The sequence below is a fragment of the Trichechus manatus genome, unplaced genomic scaffold (genome assembly GCF_000243295.1).
Source record: "Trichechus manatus latirostris isolate Lorelei unplaced genomic scaffold, TriManLat1.0 scaffold00190, whole genome shotgun sequence".
NCBI lineage: Eukaryota > Metazoa > Chordata > Mammalia > Sirenia > Trichechidae > Trichechus > Trichechus manatus.
Window position 1 is genome coordinate 1,339,617 of NW_004444126.1, and position 21,370 is coordinate 1,360,986.

Below are 21,370 nucleotides of genomic sequence, written 5' to 3' on the forward strand. Positions count from 1 at the left end.
TCACTGAACTGTGCATGTAGAAATTTTTTAAATGGTGTATCTTTGGCTATGTGTATTTTCACCAAAGAAGAAAAGGTTGAGAAGTTAGAGGGTTGACATGTTGTGGGGTTGTTAACCAATGTCATAGAACAACATGTATTCTACTGTTTCATGAGAAACTATTTGTTCTGTAAGCCTTCACCTGAAGTACAATTAAAAAACACACACACACACACACACACACACACACACACACACAAAATTGTCTAGATGAATCCAAATGGTTAACATTTTTTCTAGACCAAAGATGACAAGGCTAGGAGGACAAGGAAGCTAGATTAATGGAAACAGAATAACCAAAATGGAAATAACAAGAATGCTGATATATTGTAAAGAATGTTACCAATGTCACTGAACAATATGTGTAGAAATGGTTAAATGAGAATCTAATTTTCTATATAAACTTAAACCAAAACCACAATAAAATGTTATAATTAATAAATAAAAATAAAGGAATCCTGGTGGTTCAGTGGTTAAGCACTCAGCTGCTTAATGAAAGGTTGGCAGTTTGAACCCACCACTTGCTCCACAGGAGAAAAATGTGGCAGTCAGCTTCTGTAAACGTTGTTGGCGTTGCCATTGAGTCGGTTCTGCCTCATAGCAACCCTGTGCACAACAAAACAAAACACTGCATGGTCCTCTGCCATCTTCACAATCAATGTTTTTGTTTGAGCCCATTGTTGCAGCATCTGTGTCAGTCCATCTCGTTGAGTGTCTTCCTCTTTTTCCCTGACCCTCTACTTTACCAAGCATGATGTCCTTCTCCAGGGACCAGTCCCTTCTGATAACCCGTCCAAAGTACATGAGACAAAGTCTTGCCATCCTTGTTTCTATGGAGCATTCTGGCTGTACTTCTTCTTTTGGCAGTCCAGTCAGTATTCTTTGTCAACACCATAATTCAAAGGTGTCAATTCTTCTGTCTTCCTTATTCATTGCCCAGCTTTCGCATACATATGAGGCAATTGAAAATACCATGGCTTGGGTCAGGCGTACCTTAGCTCTCAAAGTGACATCTTTGCTTTTGAACACTTTAAAAAGGTCTTTTGCAGCAGATTTGCCCAGTGCAATACATCATTTGATTTCTTGACTGCTGCTTCCATGGGCATTGATTGTGGATCCAAGTAAAATGAAATCCTTGACAACTTCAGTATTTTCTCCATTTGTGATCATGTTGCTTACTGGTCCAGTTGTGAGGATTTTTGTGTTTTTTATGTTGATGTGTAATCCCTACTGAAGGCTGTTAGTCTTTGATCTTTATCAGTAAGAGCTTCAAGTCCTCTTCATATTCAGCAAGTCAGGGTTGTGTTATCTGCATATCACAGGTCATTAATGAGTCTTCCTCCAATCCTGATGCTGAGTTCTTCTTCATATAGTCTAGCTTCTCGGATTATTTGCTCAGCATATGGAGTGAATAAATATGGTGAAATGGTACATTCCTGATGCATACCTTTCCTGATTCTAAACCATGCAGTAATCCCTTGATCTGGTTGGATTGCCTCTTGGTCTGTGTACGGGTTCCTCATGAATACAATTTAAGTATTCTGGGATTCCTTGTAGACTGAGTCCTGCCTTACTAACACAACTGCCACCCGTCCTCCCTCATTAACATCATAGAGGCAGGATTTACAACATATAAGAAAATCACACAATACCAGGAATCATGGCCCAGCCAAACTGACACACACATTTTTTGGGGGACATAATTCAATCCATGATAGGGTGTAAGTCTGAATAATAGTCGTATTAGCTGGTCTTCTCTGTAGGCCTATGGATATTATCCTATCACTGACAGTGTAGTACTTCAAGATGGATCTTTGGATGTTCTTTTTGACAATGAATGCCACGCTGTTCCTCTTTAATTTGATATTCCCGGCAGAGTTGACAATGATTGTCTGATTCAAAATAGCCAATACCAGTCCATTTCAGCTCACTAATGCCTAGGATATCGATCTTCAAGCATTCCGTTTCATTTTTGACAACTTCAAGTTTTCCTAGAGTCATACTTCGTATATTTCACGTTTCTAATTACTGATGGATATTTGTAGCTGTTTCTTCTCATTTTGAATTGTGCCACATCAGCAAATGATGGTCCCGAAAGCTTTACTTTTAAGGTCGACTCTACTTTGAAGAGGCAACTCTTTCCCAGTTGTATTTTGAGTGCCTTCCAACCTGAGGGGCTTATCTTCTAGCACTGTATCAGATAGTGTTCTGCTGCTATTCGTAAGGTTTTCACCGGCCAATTTTTTCAGAAGTCGATTGCCAGGTCCTTCTTCCAAGTCTGTCTTAGTCTGGAATCTCTGGTGAAATGTCCACCATGTGTGACCCTGTTGGCTTTTGAAATAGCAGTGGCATAGCTTCCAGCATCTCAGCAACAGGCAAACTACTACAGAACGACAGACTGACAGACAAGTGGTGACCATATAGATTACAACCTTGGAAACCCTATAATCCAGTTCTACTCTGTCCTGTAGGGTCACTGTGGGTCAGAATTGATTCGACAGGAATTGATTTTTTAAAGGTTAGTTAACTATCTGATTTTTACCTAATTCTCTTCAAATGCATTTTTTAAGTAAAAAATGCCTAAAATTTTGTCATCCAGAAATCTATGGTAATTGGCACATAAATGAACCACTAGATAGTGTTAAGTATAACTATGGTGATGACTGAAGCATGAAGTTAATTTATGCTCAATATTGTATTGGTCAGGATAGCCTGGGTTATACTGCAATAAGAAACAGTCCCCAAATCTCAGTGCCTTGAAACAACAGAAGATTTGTTTCTTGCACCCACCGTGTGTTCATGATAGGACAGCCACAGGCTCTGCTCCACATTGTCATAATTCTCACTTGAGTATCAATTCTGATAGAGCAACCTGTAGCAAAGGGAAGAGAAAATGTTGTGAAGTGTGCACTAATTCCTGAAGCTTCACCTGGATGTGATCACATTCATTGGCCAAAGCAGGTCACATAGCGCCTTACACCTGACTTCAGCCAGGCAAGAAGTGTAATCTTACCTGCCTAGAAGGAGAGAAGCCAGAATATTTGTGCACAGCCCTAAAGACTACCCCAAGTATCATTAATGCTAAAAATATACCCAACTGTATTCTCGTAAGTCATTATTTTAGTTAAGCATCTTGTTCTTGCTACAGTACAAATTGGACAATGTCACTCTGCTGCTTAAACCTTCTGTGGCTTCCATTGCCCCCAAGTAGAGTCTAAATTCAGCAATAGAGGTTAAACTGTATGTAGTCAGAAGAGCTAGAGTGATGTATAGGAGTCTGAACCCTGGATCTACTAGTAACTGTGCACCTTTAGGCATGTCACTGTATGCCTTTGAGTCTTTATGTCTCTGACTCTTAGTTTTCTCATTTCACAAATGGATATGATAATAATACACATTTAAGAGGGTTCTTGTAATGATCAAATGAAGTAACACATATGGATAATGTTTAAAATTTTACAAATTGTTGGACAGACAGAACTCATTCAAATATACTTTTCCAGATTTCTCTCCAGCCCCTACACCTGCTCCCATGCTCTGTCATACTTCGTGCCTTTGCTCACGCTGTAACCTTTTCCTAGAATTACCACCTCCCCATGAGGAAAACTCCAATTTATTTCTTTATATTTTAATTAATAGTCTTCATTTTTAGAGCAGTTTTATGTTTACAGAATATTGAGCACATAGTGCAGAGAATTCCCACATACCCCTTCTGTCCCCCACTCACAGTTTCCCCAGTTATTAACATCTTGCATTAGTATGGTACATTTGTTACAATTAATATATTCTATATTAACTAAAGTCTATAGTTTGTATTAGGGTTCACTCTCCCCTCTCCTCCAATCCCTGGCCTTTTTACTGTCTGCATAGTTTTGCCTTTTCCAGATTGTCATATGGTTAGAATCATATAGTATGTAGCCTTTTCAGATTGTATAAGCAGTGTACATTTAAACTTCCTCCATGTCTTTTTGTGGCTTGATAGCTTATTTTGTTTTATCGCTGGATAATATTCCATTGTATGGATTACCACGGTTTATCCATTTACCTTTAAGGACAGCTTGGTTGCTTCGGGTTTGGGCAGTTATGAATAAAGCTGCTGTTAACATTCATGTGCAGGTTTTCGTGTGGACATAAGTTTTCAACTCATCTGGGTATTTAACCTAGAAGTGTGATTGCTGTTTCCTATGGTAAAAGTATGTTTAACTTTGTTAAGAACCTGCCAAACTGTCTTCCAAAGTGGCTGTACCATTTTACATTTCCACCAGCAATGAATGAGAGTTCTTGTTGCTCCATATCCTCACCAGAACTTGGTAGTGTCAGTGCTTTGGATTTTAGCCATTCTAATAGGTATTTTTGGTTTTCTGGAATAGGTGTATAGAGGACTCTGGAGGCACAGTGGTTAAGCGCTCACCTGCTAACTGAAAGGTTAGTAGTTCAAACGCACCAGCTACTTGACGGGAGAAAGATGTGACAGTGGGCTTCAGTAAAGATTACAGACTTGGAAACCTTATGGGGCAGTTCTGCTCTGCCCAATAGGGTCATTATGAGTTAGAATCTACCGGAAGGCAATGAGTTTGGTTTTGGTTAATTGGTGTGTAGTGGTTATCTTGTTGTTTTACTTGGCAATTCTGTAATGACATAAGATGTTGAGCCTCTTTTCATAGGTTTATTTCCTGTTTGTGTATCTTCTTTGGTGAGGTATCTGTTCAGATCTTTTGCCCATTTTGTAATTGTGTTGTTTATTTTTTCATTGTTGAGTTTTGAAGGTTCTTTGTATATTTTGGATACAAGTCCTTTTTCAGATGTGTTTTGCAAACATTTTCTCCCAGGTTTGTGGCTTGTCTTTTCATTCTCTTAATAATGTCTTTCACAGAAGTTTCTAATTTTAATGAAATCTAATTTATTAATTTTTTTCTTTTATGGATTTTGTTTTTGTTTTTAGTGTTGTGTCTAAAAACTGATCACCAAACCAAGATCACCTAGATTTTCTCCTGTGTTATCTTCTAGATTATTTCATAGTTGTACATTTTACATTTAGGTCCATGATCCATTCTGAGTTAATTTTTATGAAAGGTATAAGGTTGGTGTCCAGATTCATTTTTTTTTCTCTCACGTGTGGCTGTCCAGTTGTTGAAAAGACTGTCCTTTCACCCTTGAAGTGCCTTTGCTGCTTTGTCAAAGATGAGTTGACTATCTTTGTGTGGGTCTATTTCTGTGTTCTGTGTTGTACTCCATTGATGTGTTTGTCTGTTCTTTCACCATTACCATACTGTCTTGATTATTGTAGCTTTATAGTAGTCTTAAAGTCAGAGAGTAGTAGTCCTCTGACTATGTTGTTCTTCTTCAGTATTGTGTTGGCGCTTTTGGATCTTTTGCCTTTCCATATAAACATTAGAATCAGTTTGAAGGATCAAACATCACATGCTCTATAAGGCTTTCCCACTCCTTCACCTCCAGTCAGAATTAATCTCACCTTCTTCTGTATTTCCCAAACACTTTGTACATAAATCTTTAGTAGCACTGACCATGGAATGACTTCTGTCTTTCTGTGCACACTCCATGATTGTGATCTCCTCATAGGCAGGTACAAAGTGTTCTGCCCTGTATTTTCCATTATAGAATACATAGAAGGTTCCAGAGAATTTTGTTTGAGTACATGAATGAACGAAAAAATGAATCATCCAACTAGCAGACTTCATTGTACATATAAGCTTTTACCACTTGAAGCGAAGTGTTGCTGACAATATTAGATATTAGATAAATCAATGATTCTGAATGTCCCTTGATGAAGGATGAATTTTCTTATGAATACATTTGCAGAAGAGTAACATGAGTAATTAGCTGGTCTTTAGAATATGAAGATGATGATACTTCCCATTAAGGTTCTTGTGTCATTTTTCTAGTTGTGGTGACATAACTTCATGTTCTATTTCCTGGCAATTTCTCTAGCACATATTTGAAATGAATAAAGCTAAAGGGGTATTATCTTGGTGATTGGGGCAGGAAGAGAAACTAAAATGAACAATTTTCAAACACTTCTGTGTGCCAAGCACTGAACCAGGTTCTTTACAACTACTATCTTATTTACTACTCATCAAGGCTCTGTCAGGTATTACAGTTCCCATTTTACAGGTGAGGAAACTGAGGCTTCAAGACATTATGTGTCTTGTGTAATATCACAGTTTATTGTTTGAACCTATGCATGCCTGATTCCAGAGTCCATCCATATTTTCCTACATCCCTCTGCCTCCTGGGTTATGGGTGGTTAACCCAGATCTTGGATTCACAGGCACTGAATTGGCAGGGGATACAGGGTGCATATAGATTTGGAGCAGTAAAAAAGAAAAGCAGTGTTTCTGGGACTAGATACAGGTACACTTCCTATCTGCAGCATAATGTTTAATGATAGTGTCATCAGTATAATAATATACTTGGGGGGTTTTAAACTTCTTTTTTATTTCTCAAACTAAAAACTCTTAAAGGTGGTTTGAAGAAATATGAGCAAATTTCCTATTCTATTCCATTTCCTATGAAACTGACTTGTCAGATGCAGTTCCGCAAATATTTGGGCAACAGAGCAAGGGGTGACTTACTCCTCAGTGTCTAAGTCTGCAACTGTAAATTACACTTTGGTGAGAGCACCAGCAATTTATGTCTTGTAGAAAGAGAAGAGCATTGTCTTATTCCAGCCAGATAGTTTGTTATCGTAACTGTTTGTGTGCATTTTAGTATTCAAATACAGATGTTCCAGAATGTTTCCACTGTGGGAAGCAGCTGCTGCTATTCTAGCACAAAGATCTCAGAGAGATTAATATACAAAGGCAGCTCGAGCTTCAGTGGCAAATGCAGCATCTGCTTGAGGTGGGGCCTGCCATTCCCCGTAGATAGCGGTTCTTCAGATTCTCATTAACAGCCTGAAACCATGTTTCAGATCTAAGCTTATTCTACAGGAACAAAGACAAGGGATTAATTTGTAATACACTTAGCTGATAAATATCATCACATGTTATTTGCCCACGGGCTGTAAAACACTGGACTTCATTTCCTATGGCAACTGACAGGAATATAGATGTTTGGTCATAATAACTGATGTTTTTAGTTGCCATTACTAGCTTCTGCTTGGTGTAACAGAGCTCGGCACTGCCGGTTTGCGGTCATAAAACATCCATCCACAATTTAGCAATGCATTCATAGAGCACTTTACAGTTTACTAGGGGTCCTCACATTCACTCCTTCATCTCACCCCATCCCAGCCCTGTGAAGTCTGTACAGTATTATCATCAGAACAAAAGAATAAAGAAAGAAAAGGAGGGTGAAGAAGTGAAATGACTTATCAAGGTTCCACAGTCAGGGCCTCTGCCTCTAAATTCTGCTCTTATACTGCATGAAGCTGCCTCTTGAATTTCAGAGGATATGGCGTGTACACCATGAATCACATCATCCTTTCTAGAGACGTTGGTTTCCAGGACACCCACCATGAGCAGTCCTGCCTGACAGCGCTGCCTGGTAATGGGAGGAGGCCAGGGACAAGCTAGTATAGCAGTCTTCCTCTCTCCCCTGCACCCATGAGGGAAGTGCCCAAATATCCCCTTTCCTTATGTTCAGAGCACTGCAGAAACCGAGCTCCTATGTCCCCCTGGCACTTAGAGAAACAAAAAACCAGAGGCAGAAGATCCCAAGGCTGTCATTGGGAGTTGCCAGAAACCAGAAGTTCCTGAGAGCAGTGCCACCTGGGGTGCTGTGTGAGCCTTATAAATCCATACCCTGCAGTGTTCAAGGGCTCATTGCCTCCACCAGATCTACTATTTGGAATTATCTAGTGAATTATTTATGGTTTACACATTTGACAGGGGCTCATGACTGGGTTTGAAAACTCTCCATTCCTGGCTTGCTAAAATGTCTGTCTGGAAACTGAGGCTCAGAGAAGTTAAGTAACTTGCTAAAGTTCACAGAGCTAGTAAAGGGCAGTGTAGTCCTGACAGGTGTGTCTGACTCTTAGCTACACTCACTCCATTGTGGAAGAGCCTGTGTGTTCTACTTTGAAGGCAACGAAAATCTGTGGGTGGGAGGATTTGTGGACTGTGTTCTGTGCCCCAGCCAGGCTTGGGTGGAGAAGAGCCCCAAAGAGTCAGGTGGGAATGGTCAGCCACTGAAGCAGAGGGAAGAGGCTGAATCCCAGGGATTGCAGCAAAGGAGGGAAAGACTGTCAATAGGGGTCTGGCAGGCAGGGGAGGAAGCAAATGAGGGGGCAGTATAAAGGCCCATGTACAAATAGTCCCAAAGAGGCTGCCATGTGGGAACCTGAGGCCAGGACATGTCCAGGAGATGTGCTCTTGGGTGACATCACTGCTGCTTCTGCCAGAAGCACACTGCTCCAGCTGCGTGACGTCCTAGGAATGGTTTCTGCACTCCACCACTCAGAAAAACAAAAACAAAAAAAGGACGTTTCTAGCCATTTATTTCCTCTCCATTTTCCTAAATCTTTTGTTAGAACATCTGTGAAATGGAAAAAAAAAAAAAAAAAAGCAACTTAAAACACACTATTTGCAAGCACCTTAAAGATGGTCATTCTTCAGTTATTTTGATCAAGGACTGCTGTTTTACAGGCGAAGAAATAAGGTAGCACATCACTCATGTCTATAAAATATTAATGCAAATGTTCTGAAGTGCACAGATGTAGAGTGCATCTCATAAAGAAATGCCCTTACTCCATGAGGTATAGCAGCCCTGTTGTTATTCCCTAGCCTGGGGGCCCTTGGGAAGATAGCTCATTTACCTACTTGTGACAGAGCACACCTTTTGTTCTGCCAGGATCGCAAGTTCACCTTAGAGGAGGGAGAGCATGAAAAAAGGGGCTACGTGGCTGTAGCTAGGCACAGTATGAAGGAAGGGAAGGGCAGGCAAGCCTCCAACTTTTAGAATAAAAAGGGCAGAAAAAGCACAGCATAACTCCCCTTTTGTATCTCTGAAGAAAAGTTTGAAAATGAAGACTAGAATCTAAGACTGTGCGCACTGAGTAAGATTCTAGAACCCGTGTTGACATCTCCTTTGTTATTACCATTTAGTTCACTACACCTACGCAGAGTTGTTTTCATTAAAACCTTTGAGACAAAAAGGGCCTGTGTACATTTCTTTGGGCAAGAAATGGATGAGTGGCAAGCAGTGTGAAGGGTCTGGGAAGACAGCATCTCCCTCCAAGAGAGGCTGAGATCAGAAGAGCCTCTAGGCAGGAAAAGCTTCAAGAGCCAGTGTAAGCCTGAGAAGAGGTGGTGAGGTTTAATGTAGACCCACCCATTCTTTTCCTCTGGTGCTCATCCAAATCTAAGCCCCCCTCAGTAGCCAGCACTGATGAAGTCACATTGCAGGAACAAAGTAAGAGAACAGGACCCTCCAGTGGGTCCTGGGTCACAAAATTACCAGTCAGCATCGTAAACCTCTCCCTTATCATCAGCGTCTCCATTTGCTTTAGGGGAAGACAAGAATAGAGAAATGCCAAGGAATGCAAAGAGCCAAACATGAGTTTTTCCTATGCCATATTGTATGTAGTAATTTATTTTGATTTTTCTTCAGCATTTTCTTATACCACAGAGGTTAATAGGTGTTCACGGAGATATAGTATCATAATTTCAGTTAGGAATGCCAACGCATCTTTAAACTAACATGATGGTTATATGGAATACAACCTGTTTCTATGAGATTAGGTAGTGAAAGTTACTGATTAATTTACTATTGTCTTTTATTAGGAGCTTGCAGTTTGGATATGCTCTTTATCAGTTCGGCAGAGGTCTGTGGACCACTGATAGAAACACCATTAGGAGTTGGATTGCATAGTTTCAGGCAAACTCTGTAACATTTTATCTGCAGAAACAAACCAAAAGCCGTTTTCTGATGTGCTTCCATTTCTCTGCCTTATCCTTTCTCCCCAGGCAGCTTCGTCAGCCCTGAGCAGTCTGGGCCACGTGTATACGGCCATTGGAGATTACCCCAACGCACTGGCCAGTCACAAGCAGTGTGTTCTCCTCGCCAAACAATCCAAAGATGAACTTTCGGAAGCCCGAGAACTCGGCAACATGGGAGCCGTGTATATTGCCATGGGTGACTTTGAGAATGCTGTGCAGTGCCACGAGCAGCACCTGAAGATAGCTAAGGACCTGGGCAACAAGCGAGAAGAGGCCCGGGCCTACAGCAACCTGGGCAGTGCCTATCACTACCGGAGGAACTTTGACAAGGCCATGTCTTACCACAACTATGTGCTGGAGCTAGCCAAGGAGTTGATGGAGAAGGCCATTGAAATGCGGGCCTACGCTGGCCTGGGCCATGCAGCCAGGTGCATGCAGGATTTGGAGAGAGCGAAACAGTACCATGAGCAGCAGCTGGGCATTGCTGAGAATCTCAAGGACCGGGCTGCCGAGGGGCGAGCATCCTCCAACCTGGGTAAGAAGAGGGTTGCTTGCAAGATTCCAGAGCCAATGCCATGGGCTGGAAATAGCTGGGGTAGCCCACTGTCTTTTACAGGCATCTGTGTGTCTGTATTCACAAGAGTCTTCTCATTGTGTATGTTGTATTTTTCCTTCAGATAAATTTCCTTGGAGCCTGCCTGCTCTGAATCACATAGTCCTTCCTGTCATCACAGTGCTCTAAGGATTAGAACTCTGAAATACTGGAAAAACAACACGCCCCAACCTTTTAATCTGTCTAGAGAGAAGAGCTACCAGATTTCTCTAATTAGAGAGAAGGGGAATGAAATGAGGATAGAAAGCTATGTTTGGTTTAAATAAAAGAGAGGCTCCTCAGAAGTCATCAATGGAAGGGAATTTGAGGGGGTTTTTATTTAAAGGAATTTCTTTACTTGGTGAATTTAACCTCACAGGGAGTGTATTTTTTTTTCTCTCTCAAAATTATGATATCACAAATGATATTGATGGTTTTAATATAAATGCAAGATTATTTTTGTGAAAGATCTATTTAAATAAGATAGATTTTCACTCACTATTTTGATAGTACTCATCTATAAGTAAGAAATTTATAAATTTGGGGAAGTTTATATGTAATGGCAGAAGACAATATGTAATTGTTAACTTTGGCTACTTTTTAGAAGATACTGTTATTTTGATTCTCTATCCAACAGATGTGGGTAACCTTAATGAATAGAAGGTACAGATGTGTTTGGAAGTAAAAACTGAACTCATCCCTGTGCCCCAGAGCCCCATGTTTGGGTCTGTGCCCACAGGGACTCAGAGTGGGGAGAGAACAAGGAGAAGGTGGCCTTATTGGTATTCGGTATCAGATATTAGTAGCAGCAGAATATAAACTCAGTTCCCTTCTTCTATGCAATCTCCCACACCAAGGCACATCCATCTCTGTTTATACTTTAGCACTACTCCTCCCTCCCCTCTGCCCTCAATGCATATTTTAACCATATGTTTCTTGAGTACGGTTGTTAGAGAAAATCTTGCACATCCCTAGAGGTAGCTCTGAAGAGCAGTATGATCAGAATTGAGAATCTGGAGAGTCTGATAAGAACCATAGGAATAAGCCCTTGGTTTTATGTAATCATTCAGCAGATTACAGGTATTTATTGAATCTTTACTATATGCTTAAATTTCAAATGGTTACTTTAAGAGATACGGAAGTTAAAAAAATAAAAATTATTACCCTCAAAGAGCTTATACTTTAGTTGAGAAACTAAAACTAATACAGAAGACAGCAGTGGCCTCCCTAAAAGACAGTGTTAATAATGTTGCGTTGCCATGGAAGTCCTAGAAGGGAGACCCGGAAGGCTGTGAGTAGCCTGGAAAGTTTCCTGGAGGAGGTTAGACCCAGGTGGACCTTGAAGACTAGGTGAGATTTGGTCAAGAATGGAATGGCATTGATGGAATGGAAATGTGAAAGAAGGTACTGAGATATAATAGCTTGGCATATCTAAAGGATGGCTTTTGATATTGTCTTACATATTACTGAGTCTCTGTTTATTTTTTATTTTTTTCTCCGTATTCCTCAGATTTGACAATTTCTATTAATGTACCTTTAAGTTCACGAACTCTTCTGTCTTTTGCAATCTGCTGTTAAATCCTCCAGTGAGGCAGAGTTCTGGAGTCCCCAATACCACCCTCACTTCTCACACCAATTCCAAGTTCAGGGGTCTCCAAGACTACCCTCGGGTTTGATAATTTACTAGAAGGACTCACCAAAAGCTGTTATACTCACAATTATGGTTTATTACAGCTAAGGGATATAGATTGAAACCAGCCAGGGAAGAGGCACATAGGGCAGAGTCCAAGAGAATTCCAAGCATGATGTTTCCAGTTGTCCTTACAGTAGAGTCATTGATAGCATTAACTCCTCTCAGAAATGATGAGTGACAATACACACAGAGTACTGTCAACCAGGGAAGCTCACCTGGCCTTGGCGTCCAGAGTTTTACTGGGGCTTGGTCACGTAAACATGGTTGACAGCTCACACGGCTGACCTTAGTTTCCAGCCCCTCTGGACATCAAGCTGATACTGTGTGGCCCAAAGCCCCTACAATAAATCACATCACATCGTTAGAATAGACTAGCTGGCAGGGCCCAAGGCCCCCAGGTAAACAAAGACACTCTTATCAGAGACAGGCCATTCCAGGCATTTAGAGATTATCTCCCAGTAGCTGAGGGCAAAGGCTAGACCTCTTTTTGGACAAGGTTAACTTTTCTGCACAAATGAATTTTTTTAATTTCAGATATGTATTTTTCTTTTTTTTTGTTTAGCTCTAGAATTTCCATTTGATTCTTTTAAGTATTTCAGTTTTTCTGCTAAGGTTTGTTTATTCATTACAAGCATATTTTCCTTTACATAGCTGAGCCTAGTTATAACAGCTGTTTTTAAAACCTTGTCTGCTCATTCCATCATGTGGGTCATTTTGGGATTAGACCTCTTGATTGCCTTTTATTTTTTTTCCAGTAACAGCTTCATTGAGATACAATCTACATTCCACAGAATTTATGCACTTAAAATATACAATTTAGTGGTTTTTAGTATATCCACAAAAGTTGTGCAATGAGTGCCTTTTGTCTTGACTATTGGTCACATTTTAATTTTTTTTTTTTTGTAAGTCCAGTAATTTGGGGTTATATCTACATTGTGAATTATTCTTTATAGAGACTCTGGATTCTGATATATTTCTCTGAACAGAATTAATTTTTTTGTTGTTGTTATTGTTTTACCAGGAAGTTAACTTGGCTAAATTCAAGCTCCAAACTCAGTCTTCCCTGCGGTGGGTAGCAGCAGAAATCTATGTTCAGGTCTTTTAACTTTAGCTGGGCTGCGTAAATTCTTCTTTGCACATGTATATTTCAGAAGTCAGACAGAATTTATATCCAGGATTTGAGGCACCCACTGTGGTTCTCTCTGGCATTTTTTCCTCTGGCTGTTTAAGCCAGTAAGACTGTGTTTCTACCTGAGTTTTAGCCTTATCACTTGGCACTAACTGGGGCCTGCCCTCTGTCAGAAGGGCATTTGAAAAGTGGGAAACTCATCCAATGCTATTCCGGTCTTCAAAGTCCCAGCTCCAACCTTTAAAAGGTTTCTCACTGCCTTTGGTTGTTCTCCAGTGCCTTTAGTAGGTTTTTCCCTCCCTAGAAAGAACCTAAGGAGCCCTTGTGGTGCAGTGGTTAAGCGCTCGGCTGCTAACTGAAAGTTTGGCGGTTTGAACCCACCATCCTCTCTTCAGGAGAAAGATGAGGAAATCTCTTTCTGTAAATATTACAGCCTTGGAAACCCTATGGGGAAGTTCTACTCTGTCCTTTAGTTTTTGGTTTTGTTTAGTGTTTATAGCTATTATCTGCAAGAAGCTTGGTCTGAAATGAGCTACTCTACTTCATTACTGGAAGCAGAATCCTTTCTATTCATTTTTAAACCGTTGCAATTCAACTGGCATCCTTTGTCCCCTGACAGAAAGTCAACAGTGATCTCTTCATGGCTGAGTTAGAGATCCTCTGACAGTCCTAAATTTCCCTAGTCATTATGCACTACTTGATATACTTTACTTTTTCGTCTTGAAATGCTGCCCTCTCTTGGTTTCTATAAAGCTCCACTTCATAGAAGTTACAAAAGCAGTGCTTACTTTTGTAAAAAAAAAAAAAAACTTACAGTCCAAAAATGTATTACTGTAGGAAAAACAGGTCTACCTCCTCACATTATTGCCTTCCCCTTGTCCCACTCCTCAGTTAACTACCTTTAACAGTTTGATGGGAAACTTTCCAGACCTTTTTGCTATGTACATAAATACATGCCAGTGCAAACATACATGTGAATATGCACATGCATGCATGTAAATATTTACCTCTTTCATAATGTATATACTTTTCTGTAGTGTACTTTTTTCCCACTTTGCCTCCTCTCTTAGGCTTCCCTCCCTGCCATTATCCAGATATCCTACTTTATTTTTAATGGCTCCTTTCCATTGTATTGACACTTGTTAAATGTGGGAGTTCTTAGGTTTTATTCCTTGGTTCTTTTCTGTTCTTTCTTTGTATCTCTGTCCCTTTATCATGTTTACTCCCATACCCTCAACTACTGCCTCAATGCATATTATTTCCAAATCTGTATTCACCAGCTCTGACCTCTTTCCTAAGCATCATTTTCTCATTTCCGACTGCCTCATGGATATCCCATCTGATTTTCATGCTGATCTGTCTAATTTAGTAAGTACAGACATGAAATATCTTTTTCCTAAATTAATTGCTTCTCCTGGATTTCCGAATTCCCTTGATGACATCCCTATTCCTCTAGCCAGCTATATTTTCTATAGTTGTTGTAATAAATTACCTCAAACTTAGTGGCTTAAAACAATACAGATTTATTCTCTTACATTTATGAAGGCGAGGATTCTGAAATCAACTGGGCTAAAGTCAAGGTGTCAGCAGGGCTGGTTCCTTCTGGAGGCTATCAGGAGAAAACGTTTCCTGCCATTTTCGGCTTCTGGTGGCTGCCTGTATCCTTTGGCTTGTGGCCTCTTCTTCTGTCTTCAAAGTACATCACTACTTCAGTCATCACATCACCTTCTCCTCTGCCCTGACTCCTCCTGAGTCTCTCTTACAAGGAGCATTGTGATTACATAGGGTAGTTCAGGATTATCTCCCCATTTCAAGATTCTTAATTTAATCCTATCTGCATCGTTCCTTTTGCCATGTATATTAACATTCACATCTCTAGGGATTGGGATATGGACATATTTGGGGGGCCATTATTCAACCTCCCATACCATTGTGGTTTAGAATCCTAAAGTCATCACTGATTTCTTCTTCTTTTTTTTTTTTTTAGTTGTTTCCAACATAATGATTGCCAAATAAATATTCTCATAGAGATTCTTTTTTATTGCCTTCATCCTCATTGTTCAGTCTGTTGCATTAACCTACCAATTGGGTTTTCCTCACCACCATTCTCTCCCCTTCCTATGTCTCCTCCATCCCACTCATCAATATTAGACTGATCATCCTAAAGCTGTAGCCAAGTTTAGTAGCTGCCCATTGCATACCACCTTATGGTCAGAGTCCTCACCTTATAAGCAAGGCCTGTCATGACTACAGAGGAACCCTGGTGGCGCAGTGGTTAAGTACTCAGCTGCTAACTGGAAGCTTAGCAGTTCGAACACACCAGCCGCTCTGTGGAGAAAGATGTGGCAGTCTGCTTCCATAAAAATTACAGCCTTGGAAACCCTGTGGGGCAGTTCTACTCTGTCCTATAGGGTCACTGTGAGTAGGAATTGACTCAAAGGCAGTGGGTACCAGGCTTGGGGTCATGATTACTACACACTTAATTTTTCGTTCTTTAATTTCAGAACTACAATGTACATACTCTTTACCTAAAACTGCCCTCTTCCATCTTCCCTAATCTCACCACATTGGCCCGTGATTTTCTGCATCTTTCATCAAGCTATTTCTTCTGCTTGGAATCCCTGTGTCCCCATCTGGCTTGCCTAAATTTTACCCATTGTTTTAGGCTTATCTGAAATACCATTCAGTACTTGAAGCCTCTTTTAATAACAAGAGAAATTCTTCCCCTTGTCTGAACCACAGTAACACTTTTAAAATTTCTCATATTCTATATATGATCATAAACTATAGTTATTTGTTTACTAGTATTGTTACTTGTACTGGATTAAAACTCATTGGAAGTATGAACTACATTCTGCTCTGTAGTCTCTGTATCACAGTGTATAACCCTTTACACATAATAAACAGAAAAAAAAAAAACAAAAAACAAACTCATTGCCATCAAGTTGATTCCAACTCATAGCAACCCTATAGGACAAAGAACTGCCCCATTGGGTTTCTAAGGAGCAGCTGGTGGATTCAAACTGCTAACCTTTTGGTTAGCAGTTGAGCTCTTAACCACTGCGCCAATGTAGTAGATACTCAATAAATGTTTATGTGGCTAAATTGAACACCTTAAAGTTTATACCAAGGTTTGTGCCCAAGTGACCGGAGAGAAACAGGAAAGCTGGGAGGAGAAACTAGATTGGGGAAGGAGGTCATAAATTTGATTTTGTTCAATATGTATTTCTCTCATGTAATGTAACATGGGAGAATAGAACTGGAAGCAGATATTAGCATCACATCATCCTAAGGACATCTATGAAATGAGGAAGGAAAGCCAGCCAGGTTGACTGACTCAGGCTCACAGAGGGCGGAAGGGATCTAGGTGGTGCTCAGGGAGAAAAGAGCTTCAAGATGTGGAGGGTATCACCTATTTCAAAGAAGCCAAAGGAATTAAGAGTTGGGTCACTAAGAAGGCTTTTTGACAATAGAAGCTTCCTGTGCACACCTGAAGGTGAAGTGGATGAACTTGTGGAGATGGAAAGAAGGAGAAGGTGGAGGTGACAATAAATAGATGATCTTTGGCTTTTGGTAGCCAGAATGTTCCAGTATTTGTTATTTAGCTTTTATTCATTATAAAATAAAATAAATAGAAATGATTTAGACTCTTCAGGTTTCAAATGAACAATAAAGAATAGTTTAACTATTTTCTAAGCACATCTTCCTTGTGAAAATAATGTTATTCTAGACTAAAGGCTCAGTTGAAGTCTTCTCACTCCAGTAATCGCACATCTTCTTATTCACCTGGGAGCCAGGCCGACTTGCCTGTCATCTCAATTTGAGATAAACTGCAGTTAAGAAAGTGAGAAGGGAGACAATTAGAAGGATGACTCAGCTTCATTTGTTCATTCCTTCTTTCCTTCCTTCCTTTGACTTTGAGAAGGCAACGACTTAGTTTGCCACATACCCTTGGAATAGATACAGGTCAGGAGCTACTTTCCACTCACATCAATGTCAGGGCTGCTTCTGTTTCTAGTACTGGGTCAAATATGAGAGATGGAAAGTATTTCCCACCAAGGCCTAGGTTCAGATATCTAATTATATATGGAAAATAATTGGAATTTAAAAACAGTTGTTCCTTTTTAGTCAGAAAGATGTTTTAAATCTAGAAATTAGCCTAATTGAAAAAGAGAGTGGGACTAGTGTTCATTAACTCATTTGTTCACTTAATCATTCATTCTTTTCCACAACAAGTATTTGTTAAACATCAGTCATGTGATAGTCACTGTACTATCTTTTAATTAATAAAACCAACATAGTACCTGCCTCCGTGGAGCTTACAGTTTTTTATTCAGCAAGTGTATATTGAGAACTGCTCTGTGCCACATGTTTATATTCATTTTCACATTTAATTATCTCCACAAACCTTTGAGGAAGAGAGTATTAATTGATTTTACATATGAGAAAATTGAGGCCCAGGTGGGTCAAAGTCTCCTAAGACTCAAAGCATAAAAGAGACTCGAAGCATAAAAGACTCATTAATATCTCATAAAATAATGCTTCACCTTTTTTCCCCCATGTTTTCAGACCATCCTAGAGTCATGTAAATGTTTGTTAGCAGTTGTAGTGGACATGCATCACTCCTGTTATTTACGGTGCAACAAAATGATAGTCACCGAAAAGAGTGACTCTAAGCTGGTCTAATTCTAGGACCGAAGAAATACCACCTCAATAACTTTTATAAAAATCATATTTAAAAATTAAATTCTGGCAATTTTAATCAGAAAATCTGAATTCCCAAGGAAAGGTAGAACAGTATTACACACTATATATGTAACACGCACACATATATGCTTTATACCTTAGCATATATTATTTCTCATTATATTAAACCATTACTGTGAGCACATCTGAAACTCGGTATACTAAAGAATCTTATAATAAATATCTTTTGCAAAAGAAAAATAATTTCTATGATAGAACAATCAACTCTTTCATCTGTTTTATACATTTCTCTTTTCATATGTTGGATTTTCTTTAAGTGAAGAAAGGTCTAGCTTTATAGATAAAATGTGTATAATTGTATGTAGTAATCAATTTTCACTAATTGAGTGTTTTGCTTTAAAAATCCTTTGCGAGATCTGTGCGCCATATTTAAAATAACTTCTCAAGATGTCGAAAGGTCTATGAGACCTCACGTAGAAGTTCTTGGTATAGCAATGTGAATCCATTATATTGTGTTTTACAGTACTTATTTGCCCTTCCAACAACCGTATGAGGTAAACTGTTATTATTCCATTTCACTGACAAAGATCCAGAGATAAAGGAACATTTATGATTCACCCAAGAGTAAGAGACAGAACTGGGACGAGAATTTAGGTCTCTGATTCCATGCCCACAGAACCTTCCACTAGGGAACATCCCCACTGGTGTGGTGGATCCGAGGGGGAGCCATACTAGGATTACCTGGCCTAGGACTAAAAGCCAAAGATGCTCCCATCCGCTGTCAATGACCAAAAGACCCGTTGTTGTCAGGTCAATTCCAACTCATGGTGACCCCATGTGTTACAGAGTAAAACTGCTCCGTAGGATTTTCTTTACTGTAAACTTCACGGAAGCTAATCACCAGACCTTTCTTCCACAGTGCTGCTGGGTGGGTTTGAACTGCCAACCTTTAGGTTAGTAGTTGAGTGCAAACTGTCTGTGCTTCCATCCATGGGAAGATGAAAAAGAAGAAGCACCAAAAGTTGGATTACAGACCATCTTGACACAGTGCTTCTTGATCACACCCAGGTACAAGATGAGCAAACGTTCCTGGAGAAGTAGGCACCATCGGGACAGAGCAGCCCTTTCTTCTCTTTTCCTTAAGAAGCTATTATCTAGTGATGACTTGCACTGAACCAGGCACTTTGCACACATTATTTCATTTAATTCTTACTCCAAACCTATGTGGAAGGCACAGAAGTAAAGAACTAGCCCAAGTTCATACCGTTTCTAGGCAGCGGAGTCAGGGTCCAAACCCAGATCTGCTCACTTTCTTCTGCCACAGCCCACAGGCCCATTCTGAGCCCCACACATTTATTATACACTTAGCTCTTCTGCTTGAGAAACGGACAAAACTACCCAGATTGTCAAAGTCTAATAGTGCCCATGCTATAGGAAGCCAACCCAAATACCTCTGCTTTTCACAAAAAGGGAGAATATAGACGCAAAACAATTAATGTGCCCTAGAGCTTGAAACAGATTTTTCTAGACACGCAAAAGAAAGTAACAAGAATGTCCTTTCCCCATTTGAAAGGAGACACGAGGAACGGAGCACATCAACCAAAGCAAGAGATTGTTCTGATCAGGCACCAGAGGCCTTGCAGAAAATGATTCAGACCCTCATTCAGGTTATGCATATGCTATGCCTTGCCCCACGCCCATCAGTGCCTAATAAATATTAATAATATTTATTCTCTCCTTTAGGTGAAGATTTGTCAGCCTGTTTGTCTAGACATTGCTCTTTAGAAGGAGCTGTGATTTGCTTGCAGAGGCAGCCAGGGCAGTCAGTCTTGGTCAGAGCTGCACTGTGGACTCCCGTAGGAGAGGCAGCAAAACTGTTGCTGAAATAATGAAGTGGGTGCTGGCTGCCAGGCCCCAGAGTTCCGTCTGCAGCAGGCGGAGTCTAGCAGTAAATTAGCTTATGTTTCAGCTTGGCAGTTGGCACTTGGTTCATTTGTAGATGCTAATTGTAATCTGATGTTATCAGCAGCAGGTAATTGAAATGGGCTTGATGAATTACTTAATTTCTTTTAATAGCTGAGTCTTCAAGAACTGAATAAAGAAGATAAGGTGATCAGGAGGAAAACACAACAGCTCTATCTTTCTAATTAGTGCTTGGAGGTTTTTTCTTCTTTACGCAAATGATTATGAACATGTGAGGCTGAATAGGTTTATGAGTCAAAAGCCCCCATGGGGGCATTTCCCATTAGGCAACCCGGCCCTGAGCATTGATAACACTTCTGTTAGGACTTCAGAAAGGAACACTTGAATGAGAACTTTGGAGAAAATTGATTTCTGGATGCAATTTTTTTTCCCCCAGACTTTGGTGGTGCTCCTGCTGGGGGCACCACCACCTGGGTACTCGCCCTGCCATCAGGCCCTCTTCCATGGCCATTTTCTGTGAGCAGTGCTGCCTGGCATCATACCGGGAGCATGGGAACCTCACAGTGCATTAGCCACTGGCTCCTTCCGCCTACACCTGACACTGGCACCTCCCACACCTGTCCCTGTCCGTCTGTCCATCTGCAGCAGCTCCTGTGTAGCCCCTTGCTTTGCCAGCAGAGGTAGGTGCAAATGTGGCCTGCGCCCTGCCATCTGTGTTGGACACTGCACATTGGACCTATTCCGTGTGACTGCCCGGACTTTAGGGTATTTCTTCGGGAATCATCTGGCTCTGCTTTTAGTCTCACGTTCCTTCTTTAAAGAATCCATCTGTTTCGAGGTGACTTTGGAGGAATTTGCTTTTGACTTTTTTTTTAAGAAAATCAAAATAACAGCAGAAAATGCAAAGCACCAGAATTATATCTTTCAGATACACATTTTGAGATGATAGCAAGTGATTATTTGGATCAACTCTGTGGTTTTCCTTCATGGAATTCTATTTAAAGACAGCTGTTAGAAAAAGGACCCCTGGTGGTGCAGTGATTAAGCACTCAACTGCTAACCAAAAGGTTGGTGGTTTGAACCCACCATCCGCTCCATGGGAGAAAGATGTGGCAGTCTGCTTCTGCGAAGATTACAGCCTTGGAAACCCTATTATGCGGTTCTACTCTGTCCTATAGTGTCTCTGTGAGTCGGAAGTGACTGGATGGCAACGGGTTACTGTTAGAAGTGAAGACTCCAAGCCTTTAAGCTGTCATCATGATTGTGGCAGTAAATGCCTTTGATAGTAAAAAATACATTGCAGGAGTTCTGGTATTCTTCTACTTCTTGATCTGAGTGGTAGTTATGCAGCTGTATTCAGTTTGTAAAAACTTACTGAGCTGTACGCT

At 40.4% G+C, this 21,370-nt stretch overlaps 1 protein-coding gene across 1 annotated transcript in view; it reads left to right on the plus strand.

The window, feature by feature from the left end:
* Window positions 1–21,370, plus strand: part of TTC28 (tetratricopeptide repeat domain 28) — a 703,674-nt gene that overhangs the window by 493,935 nt on the left and 188,369 nt on the right. Inside the window, exon 6 of the mRNA XM_023741786.1 lies at window positions 9,966–10,473. Coding sequence (XP_023597554.1) covers window positions 9,966–10,473 — 508 coding nt within the window. The remainder of the gene's footprint in view (window positions 1–9,965; window positions 10,474–21,370) is intronic.